The 13084-nt window shown below is 42.7% G+C and overlaps 1 protein-coding gene across 1 annotated transcript in view; it reads left to right on the plus strand.

Annotated features, from left to right (window-relative positions):
- Positions 1–13084, plus strand: part of LOC126455968 (pickpocket protein 28-like) — a 124281-nt gene that overhangs the window by 70333 nt on the left and 40864 nt on the right. The window contains exon 5 of the mRNA XM_050091724.1: positions 3067–3218. Within this exon, the coding sequence (XP_049947681.1) occupies positions 3067–3218 (152 nt within the window). The remainder of the gene's footprint in view (positions 1–3066; positions 3219–13084) is intronic.

Consider the following 13084-nt stretch of genomic DNA (forward strand, 5'->3'; position numbering starts at 1 on the left):
GTGATCCAACAGCGGCCTCGGGTTTCCGTTCGCCGTGTTGCAGCTGCGGTCCAAATGACGCCAACGTCCACGTATCGTCTCGTGCACCAGAGTTTACACCTCTATCCATACAAAATTCAAACGCGGCAACCCCTCAGCGCCGCTACCATTGCTGCACGAGAGACATTCGCTAACGATATAGTGCACAGGATTGATGACGGCGATATGCATGTGGGCAGCATTTGGTTTACTGACGAAGCTTACTTTTACCTGGACGGCTTCGTCAATAAACAGAACTGGCGCATATGGGGAACCGAAAAGCCCCATGTTGCAGTCCCATCGTCCCTGCATCCTCAAAAAGCACTGGTCTGGGCCGCCATTTCTTCCAAAGGAATCATTGGCCCATTTTTCAGATCCGAAACGATTACTGCATCACGCTATCTGGACATTCTTCGTGAATTTGTGGCGGTACAAACTGCCTTAGACGACACTGCGAACACCTCGTGGTTTATGCAAGATGGTGCCCGGCGACATCGCACGGCCGACGTCTTTAATTTCCTGAATGAATATTTCGATGATCGTGTGATTGCTTTGGGCTATCCGAAACATGCAGGAGGCGGCGTGGATTGGCCTCCCTATTCGCCAGACATGAACCCCTGTGACTTCTTTCTGTGGGGACACTTGAAAGACCAGGTGTACCGCCAGAATCCAGAAACAATTGAACAGCTGAAGCAGTACATCTGATCTGCATGTGAAGCCATTCCGCCAGACACGTTGTCAAAGGTTTCGGGTAATTTCATTCAGAGACTACGCCATATTATTGCTACGCATGGTGGATATGTGGAAAATATCGTACTATAGAGTTTCCCAGACCGCAGCGTCATCTGTTGTTGAAAATTGTAACTACTGTAATTTCGAAAGTTTGTCAGCCTGAAAATGTACTGTTGTCCCAAGCATATTGCAACAAACGGTGTATTTCTATCGCTGCTCGTTTAGTTTTTATTGCCGTTTCAAATATACCGGTCATTTTTGAAACACCCTATAAATACTGTTGTGGGGAAGGCAAACTGCGTTTTACTGGCAGAACACTTACATCTACATTTACACCTACATAGCTACTCTGCAATTCACACTTATGTGCCTGGCAGAGGATCCATCGAATCACTTTCATACTACTTCTCTACCATTCCACTCTCGAATGGCGCGTGGGAAAAAGGAACGCTTAAATCTTTCCGTTCGAGCTATGATTTCTCTTATTTTATTATGATGATCATTTCGCCTTACGCAGGTGGATGTAAACAAAATATTTTCGCATTCGGAAGAGAAAGTTGGTGATTGAAATTTCGTAAAGAGATCTCGCCGCAAAGAAAACCACCTTTTTTTCAGTGACTGCCATCCCAACTCGCGTATCATATGAGTGACACTCTCGCCACTATTGCGTGATACCACGAAACGAGCTTCCCTTCTTTGCTCTTCTTCGATGTCCTCCGGCCATCTCACCTGGTAAGGATCCCACACCGCGCAGCAATATTCCAGCAGAGGACGGACAAGTGTAATGTAGGCTGTCTCTTTAGTGGGTTTGTCGCATCTTTTAAGTGTTCTGCCAACAAAGCGCAGTCTTTGTTTCGCCCTCCCCACAATATTATCTATGAGGTCTTTCTCATTCAAGTTGCTCGTAATTGTAATTCCTAGGTATTTAGTTGAATTGACAGCCCTTGGATTTGTGCGATTTATCTATACCCAAAATATATCAGATTTCTTTTAGTACCCATGTGGATGATTTCGCACTTTTCTTTGTTTAGTGCCAATTGCCACTTTTCGCACCATACAGAAATTCTCTCTAGATCATTTTGTAATTGGAATTGATCGTATGATGATTTTACTAGACGGTAAATTACTGCGTCATCTGCAAACAATCTAAGGGGGCTGCTCAGATTATCGCCTAGATCATTTATATAAATCAGGAACAGCAGAAGGCCTATGATACTACCTTGCGGAACGCCAGATACCACTTCTGTTCTACTCGATGATTTACCGTCTATCACTACGAACTGTGACCTCTCTGAGAGGAAATCACGAATCCAGTCACACAACTGAGACGATACTCCATACGCACGCAGTTTGATTAATAGTCGCTTGTGAGGAACTGTATCAAAAGCCTTCTGGATATCTAGGAATATGGAATCGATCTCAGATCCCTTGTCGACAGCACTCATTACTTCATGGGAATAATGAGTCAGCTGTGTTGCACAAGAACGGTATTTTCTGAATCCGCGTTGGTTATGTATCAATAAGTCATTTCTTCATGGTGATTCATATTGTTCGAGTACACTTAGAAGATGCTACAGATCTACCAAAGAGGTCGTCTATACTATGCTCGTCCACCTGTGCTATGGTATTGCTGTGCGGCATGGGGTACTCACCAGATAGAATGCACGGAAGATACCGAAATGTCCAAAGAAGAGCAGCGTGTTTTGTATTATTGTGAAATAGGGAAAGGAGTATCACCTATATGATAAGTGAGTTGGGGTGGCAATCATTAAAACAAAGGCGTTTGTCATTGCGGCGAAATCTTTTCACTCTCTCTTTTGAATGAGAAAATGTTTTACTATCGCCAGTCTACATAGGGAGAAATTTTTGGCGTGATAAAATAAGAGAAATCAGAGTTCGCGTGGAAAGATTTAAGTGTTCATTTTTCCTAATCGCTGTTAAGAGAGTAGAATGGTAAAGTAGTTCCTCGATCCACCTCCAGAGTACTTCTGCTCTGCCGGGCACGTAAGTGTGAATTGCAGAGTGGTCGTGTAAATGTAAATGAGAATGGTAGCACTTGGTCCGCTGATAAGCCACGCCTGAATGACGTTAAAGATGCATTTGAAATCAGTATTTTTTATTCAGGAAACTTAACATAGCACAGTTACCTTATCGAGCAGAAACATAGCATTGTTACCTTATCGAGCAGCGGAATGGGACTGAATATTACTCGCGCTAACAATAAAAAATTAATCAAAAACTGAACGACAATTTGTTCTTATTTCTTCTTTAGCATCATTGTATTTACTAAAATGTAGCTGTCGTTATCGTTTGCAGGTAGCTCCGCCCTTTGATGAGATGATGTTCATCGTCAAGTGGAAGAACCGTGTGGTGAACGCTTCCGACCTCTTCAAACCTCTGATTACTGAAGAAGGACTCTGTTACTCATTCAATATGCTGGACGCCGAGGACTTTTTCACCGAGGAAACGTAAGATACTTTCAGACACCTGCATGCTGTTTGACTGCATTTGTTTTTTGAGTATTTCAGTTTACGTGATGTTTCATTATTTTTCTTTAAATACAAAGGAAGCCTTATATTACTTGATTAGGTAGTATTTTTATTTTCGATTCGCTCTAAATGTTTTATTTTCTTCTTGTGTATTAATAAACCACTTCACCTATATCTAGATCATTACCAGTTTTGATGCACTTAAAGCCACATCTTCAGGTAAACATCTGCATAACAGTAAATTCAGAAGGAATAAGAACCCAGAAACATCCATTGATATGATAATTTTCTAAAATTATTTTTAAATTTTAAATATTTAAAAAAAGCATTAGAAATTTTTGCATGAAAAATTTACAACGTTTGTACTCACATAACTAAAATGTTAGAGATAGAAAGCTCGGAACTTTGTACCCAACATTCGTGTTCCGTCAGAAGAACGGTATGTCAGGCCACATGTCGTGGAATAAAACAGCCGGATTCTAATCCAGTATTGTAGATGGGTCCTAAACAAATTATACCGCACTGGTCCACTGATAAGGTGAAAATTAATGAACAACTGTTAAATTCTAATTCGCGGCTAGCATTAAAAACCAAGAAGTCTTTGGAACAACATGGAAGGATGTTCCACCTGGACCAAACCCGTCATGTAAATAGCTATTGATGGAAAAGCAGTACCTGAAAACCGCACTTAATGCTTGTCCGGTGTATCCGTAATCACCAGGAGGGGACGCGGTCGCTTATTGTTCCATACTGACGGCAAGAAAGTAAACAGCTTGCCTATAGACGGCACTGATGGGGCACGGGCTCAACCGAACGATCGGCGGTCTTTAGGGGTTCACACGAATGGTGAATGAGAACAGCTGAATTATATTTGCACATGAAGAGGTGGCTTTTAGTACAACGAAACCAGTAGCGATCTAAAAATAAAGGACTAAATACAGCTGAAGAGGTTTATTAACACCCAAGATGATTTCTCATACCTGTGGTAGCTCTACCTACAAGGTTTTCTCAAGTTTCATTCTCTATTTTCGTCTATCTTACTGCATTTTGTATTTTAAGGAGTATATATACATTTCTTGCCCTCATTCCTCTGCCTGTCCAGTAGATTGCATTCGCTCACTTTCCGCAGGAAAGTTGGCTGCCTGTGATTTTTATTTTTCCTTTTGAGAAGGCCTTTTACATCTTTAGAATACTGTAGATCTTACTGAGCATAGCACACTGGACCTGCATGCGGGAGGACGACGGTTCAATCCCACGTCCGGCCATCCTGATTTAGGTTTTCTCATGATTTCTCTAAATCGCTTCAGGCAAATGCTGGGATGGTTCCTTTGAATGGACACGGCCGACTTCCTCCCCATCCTTCCCTAATCCGATGAGACCGATGACTTCGCTGTATGGTCTCCTCCCCCAAATCAACCCAACCCTTACTGAGCAACGTTTCTTTTTATTCTTGTGTGTTAGTATTCGGCACAACGAACAACATGTTTATTTAAATCACAATATTTTATTTTTACGTCATGGTCTTCAATGTTATTGTTTTATATTTACTAAAATAACTATAAATTACAATAACGTAGGAAACTAGTCAAACCTGTATTTCATAGAAATGTAGCGAGACCCACTGAAAGTGGCAATACGTGCTGAAACTTGTCTGCGCAAGAAAAGAAAGGAAAACGTTTGGAGTTTTGCAGGTTCCACCTACTTTTTGCGATATGGCATGATAGTTACACATTGTAAGTTTACAACAATAAGCTCATAGCAAAACATCGCTAATGCGCCAATGTTGTCTTCAACTGAAAGAATCACAGTGCTCCTTAGTATTTATCTTTGTCCTCTTGTTTTCTTGGTTGTTGGTGGTGCTCTATAAATTTATTACAAACTAGGTTATTTGCTGGCGTGCGAGAAAAGAATATTAGGCCGGGAAACAACAACATTGTGTAACATATCTAGTCACGTCACTCACTACTGTCTAGTTATAATTGTGTCATAGCTGAAGACACACTCGAGTCCCTAGTCCTAGCGGCAAGGAAGCCATTCGTAACTTAAAACGTCATATGTGCCATAGCATTTATGTATGTTCTTCATCCCTTTTCTACTTAACTAACGAAACAGTTATTACAGTTTTGCGCCCTAAGCGCCAGTAAGAAATGGAGAGGATTGAATAATCGTAATATAGGAGTATTCGCAAAGTAAGTTCCGGTCGGCCGCGAAATGGAAACCACAGCGAAATCAAAGACGTTTCATTTGCAACAGTCAGCGACAACTTCCAGCTACTTATCTACATAGTCGCCAATCCGAGTTAGACATTTGTCTAAGCACTGTACCAATTTTCCAATCCCTCGTCATAGAAGGCAGTCGCCTATAATTTCCGCCTATTCTCTACGCTAGTCTACAGCTCGTTGTCTGTGCCAAAATGTTGTCTTCATGGCCTGCGGTACATGTGAGCAGAGATGCAACGCAGAAGCAGCCAGTTACGGGCTGTATTGTAGGTGAGGAAGCACTTCCCATCGAAAACGCAGTAGGAACATCTTCATTGCCCATGAAGAATGCGACTGGGAATTGTCTTGAAGAAGGAAACGCATGACAGCTATGTTATGTTGGTTGCATAGCTTCAGGCATAATTTCTCTCCAGGCCCTTGTAGTTAGCGGGAGATGTTATTTTCTAGGCATCTTTACGTGTTCACTGTGCGCTCAGAACTGAAGAGAGCGAGGTGACGCGATCGGCGAGCGTGCTAGAGACACACTGCCCAACACATCTGTGCAAAGCTTCATCGGATTTTCACAGTGGTTTCCATTTCGCGACCGATCGGAACTTAGTTTTCGAATAGCTCTCGTAATTGTAAACAGAGTCAGAAAGTAAGCTGGCCCGGGTGGCCGAGCGGTTCTAGGCGCTACAGTATGGAACCGCGCGACCGCTACGGTCGCAGGTTCGAATCCTGCCTCGGGCATGGATGTGTGTGATGTCCTTAGGTTAGTTAGGTTTAATTAGTTCTAAGTTATAGGGGACTGATGACCTCAGAAGCTAAGTCCCATAGTGCTCAGAGCCATTTAAACCAACCAGAAAGTGAAGACTGAAATAACATAAGCTACAATGTCTTCATAAAGAAATATTCTCGAAAATCCGTATAAATGGAACTTACACCTACTGAAAACACAGTCAGGTTGGGCAGCACTTTGGAGGAGTAGCTATCACGTGAATCTAGTAAGAGGCGCTGTTGTGGCATGGGGAAAACAGTCATCACTCAGACGAGTGTTAGGGCGATACACAGATTGATCGAGTGATGGTGTTACAAGCTTTCAGGGGTGATAAGTGTGAATGTATCAAGATGAGATAAGGGACCCTGGTCCAGAAACGACCGAGTGGCAAGTTAAGAGCGAAAATCATTCTGATACTTCTGACAGTAGAGCACAAGTACTGGTACTGTTGTTGCTAAGGTTATAGGTTAGGAAACTTGCAGAGGTTGTAGTAAGGACCAAAACAAGCAAAAAGTGTATAGAAAACATGAGCTCTAAAATGCATAGCTCAAGAGCTATGGGCACTTGTTCAGCCAAGGAGATATGTTTCCTGCATAACTTTTTTCTTGTTTAGGTTCAAATCTGAAAGTTGCCCATCCTAAACCTTAGCAACAGCAATACCATTACACATCAGGTTACCTTCCATTATTAAAGTGGGTGCACTCAGCGACTGTTGCGTAATTCATAAATGATTGAGCGCAGCAATCAGTCGTCCTTTTGTTTTTGCAGATTTTATTACGCAAATCCAGATTTCGGCTAGTGCCTTGCCATTATACGTGCACTATTTTTTAATCTCGATACATGTTAGTTCCCTGTTGCTCGGGCGTCAGTCACAGTTCTTTTAAGACTACAGTAGTATTCAAAGAACTGTGACTGACGCCCGAACGACAGGGAACTAACATCCATCGATATTAAAAAATAGTGCATGGATAATGGCTAGGCACTAGCCGAAATCTGGATTTGAGTAATAAATACTGTAAAAAAAAAAAAAAAAAAAAAAGACGACTGATTACTGCGCTCTCTCATTTATAAACCATTACATATGTTCCACTGCCAGAGGTATCAGAACGATTTTAGCTTATAAATTTCTGCTCAGACGTTTCCGGACCGGGATCCCTCATCGCAAATGACACATTTACCCTTGCCCACAGCTCCTGAAAATTTGTAACATCATCACGGAATCACTCTATGTAAGCGAGATAATCCGGAAAAGCCGAAGCCTAGGGCGATAGGTATCGCGATTCCCAAATCCGGAATCCTGCCGAGGCATGTCCAATGTCCAATCTGTGGTCTGCAGGCCACGCCAGCAGTAGGCAATACTGAAACGGCGGGTACGTGCAAGATACTGACAGGACGTCAGCAATTCACACTGAATTCACGCTTTAGAGACATGCGGGACGGTCGTGCTGTGAATGAATCAGAACATGACGTCTTCATCAGATGAAGATATTGGTGCAATCGATCTTTTGTAACTTGTAAACGTTAAACACCGAAGAACATACTGGATACATACGTTATGGCTGAAAAAAGGGAAGAAATGTGGCACGGTGGATGTAATGCAAGAAATGAACATGTATCCCGATCGTTTCCAGCATTTTCACACAATATCTCAAAAGCTCTTCTACACTGAGTTAGACAAAGTGAAGGACAGCATTCAGAGAAAAGCAACGAAACTGTAATGTTTTGATCATAACTCCTAATTTTCACATGATTTTCATTTGAACGTAAACCTAAACATTGCTGATTTTGTGAGAGATACTCAAAATATAACGACACTTTTCAAAAATCTGATCATCCATAAATGTTTCACTGCTACAGACCAGAAATTCATCTTTACAAGACATAGTTTCCTACCATGAGTTAAAAATTTTGCCCTTACAGAGAGGAACAAAATATCCTGTTACCCAGAAAACTGTATTCCAGTCATTGCTAACGCCAAGAACAGCGGATTCCTTCTGTGCGACATCGAACTAGAGAATTTCGAGGATCTTAGCGCACTGGACCACGGGCTGCACAGAGGCTCACTGAAAATAACTGAGTTTGTTTGGCTACACGTCTCATGTGACAACCCTACTACACTAAGAAGAAAAGGCTTAACATTCAGCAACCGTGCATTTGTCGAAGCATTGCAAGGAGGCTCAGTGGTGCTGTGAAAAAAAAAATCTGGCGCTAGATAACATTACAGTTTTCCCTATCTTGTGTGATAAAATTCTGCCAGTTAAATGTGCCATGTGACAATATACCCCCATCTGAGAAAAGGTATTTCTGTGAGCAAGTAACAAGCGAATAGTGGATTTCTCCAGTTATTGATTTTTAATAAGACGTTGATTTTCTGCACGGCGGTCGGAAACGGTGCGAATGAACTGAACGATTTAATTGCTACGCGCTCTCATGGAATGCTGTAAATCCCAGGAATTCTGAGCCCCAGACTATCGTTAACAGGGAGTAGCATCTGATTTATCTTCTTAGGAGTTCGGAAAATAAATCTGCTTTTGGAGAAACAAAAGTTTTGTCTCAGGCCACCACATACTGGGACTCTATAATTAAAGAGGCTGTAGGAATAATAATGTGTGAGGAAACCCTCGAATGGGACAGCGAATATTTAGCTACTGACGAAGACTAAGGTAGAAATCATCGAAAACTCGAGGTTTCACCCTGAAACGGCGCGACAAGAAGTCCGACAACGTTTCAGACAATGTCGTCGCGAAAGACTTCATTCTCGCGTTTAGTGTAATTGTAACACGAATAGTGTCAAATTTTTCCGTGTCTTTTGCTGATGTTTGTGCAGAATTGTACTGCAGTAAACACTATGTGTTTTGACCTGTGTACACTACTGGCTATTAAAATTGCTACACCACGAAGATGGCGTGCTACAGACGCGAAATTTAACCGACAGGGAGAAGATGGTGTGATATGGAAACGATTAGCTTTCCAGAGCATTCACACATAGTTGGCGCCGGTGGCGACTCCTACAGCGTCCTGACGTGAGGAAAGTTTCCAACCGATTTCTCACACACAACAGCAGTTGACCGGTGTTGCCTGGTGAAACGTTGCTGTGATGCCTCGTGTAAGGAGGACAAATACGTACCATCACGCTTCCGACTTTGATAAAGGTCGGATTGTAGTCTATCGCGATTGCGGTTTATCGTATCGCGACATTGCTGTTCGCGTTGGTCGAGATCCAATGACTGTTAGCAGAATATGGAATCGATGCGTTCAAGAGGGTAATACGGAACGCCGTGCTGGATCCCGACGGCCTCGTATCACTAGCAGTCGAGATAACAGGCATCTTATCCTCATGCGTGTAACGGATCGTGCAGCCACGTCTCGATCCCTGAGTCAACAGATGGGGACGTTTGCTAGACAACAACCATATGCACGAACAGTTCTACGACGTTTGCAGCAGCATGGACTATCAGGTCGGAGACCATGGCTGCGGTTACCCTTGAAGCTGCATCACAGACAGAATAGAAGCGCCTGCGATGGTGTACTCAAATAGCAAAACGTCATTATTTCGGCTGAATCCAGGTTCTGTTTACAGCATCATGATGGTCACATACGTGTTGGGCGACATCACGGGGAACGCACATTGGAAGCGTTTGTTCGTCATCGCCATACTGGCGTATCACCCGGCGTGATGGTATGGTTACACGTCTCGGTCACCTCTTGTTCGCATTGACGGCACTTTGAACAGTGGACGTTGCATTTCAGATTACGACCCGTGGCTCTACCCTTCATTCGATCCCTGCGAAACGCTACGTTTCAGCAGGATAATGCACGACCGCATGCTGCAGGTCCTGAACGTGCCTTTCTGGATACAGAAAATGTTGGACTGCTGCCCTGGCCAGCACATTCTCCAGATCTCTCAGCAATTGAAAATGTCTGGTCAATGGTGGCCGAGCAACTGGCTCGTCACAATACGCCAGTCACTACTCTTGATGAACTGTGGTGTTATGTTGAAGCTGCATGGGCAGCTGTACCTGTACACGCCATCCAAGCTCTGTTTGATTCAGTGCCCAGGCGTATCAAGGCCGTTATTACGGCCGAGATGGTTGTTCTGGGTACTGATTTCTCAGGATCTATGCACCCAAATTGCGTGAAAATGTAATCACAAAATGGTTCAAATGGTTCTGAGCACTGTAGGACTTAACATCTGTGGTCATCAGTTCCCTAGAACTTAGAACTACTTAAACCTAACTAACCTAAGGACATCACACAAATCCATGCCCGAGGCAGCATTCGAACCTGCGACCGTAGCGGTCACGCGGTCCCAGACTGAAGCGCCTAGAGCCGCACGGCCACACCGGCCGGCTGTAATCACATGTCAGTTCTAGTATAATATATTTTTCCAATGAATACCCATTTATCATCTGCATTATCTTGGTGTAGCAATTTTAATGGCCTGTAGTGTAGTTGTGCTTTCTCAAAACAAGGTTTCTATTTCCACAGTGACACACAAAACTAGAGTGTTTCAGCAGCACAATGTTGTAACTGGACGTATTCTTCGTTGTTCATCCACAAAAATAAAAAAGATAGTACTATTTTTCAAAGGTAACAAAGTAATTGCATAATAACTGTTACAAAAATATGCAGAATGGTCTCATCAAGAAAAGCCAAATATGTGAGCAGAAAATAGGTACGCATAAAACATCCAGAACAAAGAACGCTTTAGTTATATCAATAGCAAAATCCTATTTCTTATTCGTTGCTCGCTGGAACACACGCCGTTTGTTCGACAATATATAAGCGAAGACAGGTATTCCATGTTTCATGAACGAAACTGCGAGTGTAGACAAGGGAAATTTAGCTAATTCTACCGCTGCATTTGTGATTGCCTACCACTTGTTTTAAAATCAGAATGACTCTTACGGCAGTATTGAATTAGAATATGATTGTAACTGACTTAATAAAGCACATACGAAAGAGAAACACGAACCCAAATCCGCATAGCGCGCTCCCATAACGTCGAGTGTAGCGCGTCGTAGCTTGTCGAGCCAAATTTCACACTAAATCATTTATTTAGTCGGAATTGGAAAGAGATATCGCTCACCTTCCACACTGAAAACAATTTCGATATGTTAGCTGCATTTCGTATGCAGCAACCTATGTCTTAAAACACACTAAACGTAAACTGACCAGCTACTACATTCTTCACTGCGAATGCAAGACATTGTGCGCATTGTGATGATGTAGAGAGTGAATTACGACACTAGATGGTGACAATTAACGAAATGTCGTCGGATCTACAGCGAGCAAAGACGGTACCAATGTCATGAACTAGACGAGATGTGGACTGGGAGAGATATTCCAGATACCTAAACAACACTACCCTCGATTTGTGAACACTAGAGTTTCAGATCAATAGACTATACGAGTCAGAAAATAAAGGACCTAGCATCTACTGCAATACGATCTAATGATCTAAAGAATGAAGCCTCACCGCCGCTTCAGTAGGAACTTAAGCAGCAAGAAAATATAATCCGTAAGCGTTTGCAAGAATTAAGAGCCCTTAGGGACTGCAGAGAGCACTTGGCAAACTCTTGATAAAATGGAGATAAAACAAGTTGGACGAAACAATGACTAATTTTCTGTTACAAGCACAGGAGGAGGAATGGCAATCACTCAAAAGATTACGGTCGCAAAAGCCATCCAAGAGCTCTCTCCGCACCAAGCAAGGACACATAACAAACACTTTCGCCAAGGCAGAAACCTTCGCAGGTGCATATGAAAACCAAAGCACACTTACTGAGGAAGACCTCACATTGAAATAACGTGAACGGTAGAGCACAACCAACTAGATAGCGGCGAGAATAACATCTACGGACATAAAAACAACCGACTTACAACACCAAATGAAGTAAGGGCAACGATAAGAAGAATGAACAGCTCCAAAACAACAGGACCAGACCGGAAAAACAACAAACAGCTAACAAATGTACAGAGCAGACCGGTGGCCCTTTAAACCTGTATTTTAAACAGCTGTTTACTGAACTGCTACTTCCCGGAAAAGTGGAAGTCAGCATGTCCCCACTCGTAAACCGAACAAGGACCTCTCGCGAGCTGAAAACTATCATCCAATAAAACTTCTTAGCAATATAGGCAAAGTGTTTGATAGTAATTCAACTAACGGGTCCTAGAATCATTCGTCAGCAATAAAACCATGAGAGCAGGACAGTTTGGTTTCCAGCACAAGGCTACTGCGGAGCTCCAAGTACGTAGGCTTATGGAACACAATACCAGAAACCTTCCAGCGACGGTGTTACCCGGCGTCGAGAAAGCGTATGATAAGTTTTGGCAACCTTACATGGAAGATACATGAACAAACTTCAATACAAATCTGCTGCACCCAGCTTATTAGCAATTTCCTAAAAGACACGGCGATGATAGCTGAAATAGAGGGAAAAAGTCAGCAGCAAAAAGGCTACAGGCATGTTAAATCGTAAGATTCTGTCTGATCACCGATTTATACACAATTACCCTCAAAACATACCGACCATAAGGCATCAGGGAGTAACTATGAACATACAACTCTCTTTCCATAACCATGTACAAGACCTCTGGCACAAGGCACCAGGGATGGTAGAACAATTGCTCTCTCTATTTATAAGTACTGAGGTTTCTACCCACATTACAGTGCGATTATACGGGCTGCCATTCAGTCAAAAATTTTATGTGGTAGCAGTACATGGGGCCTGGCCAGCAAACACACAGGAGAAAAATACAGATCTCGCAGAACTAGAGCCTCTGCTGGATTTTGACAGAATTCAGACATGCCAGAATAACAGAGTTCTATGCAGAGAACAAACTGGAAACTATAGATCAGATAATAC

This window comes from Schistocerca serialis, chromosome 2 (genome assembly GCF_023864345.2).
Source record: "Schistocerca serialis cubense isolate TAMUIC-IGC-003099 chromosome 2, iqSchSeri2.2, whole genome shotgun sequence".
In the NCBI taxonomy this organism is placed as follows: Eukaryota; Metazoa; Arthropoda; class Insecta; order Orthoptera; family Acrididae; genus Schistocerca; species Schistocerca serialis.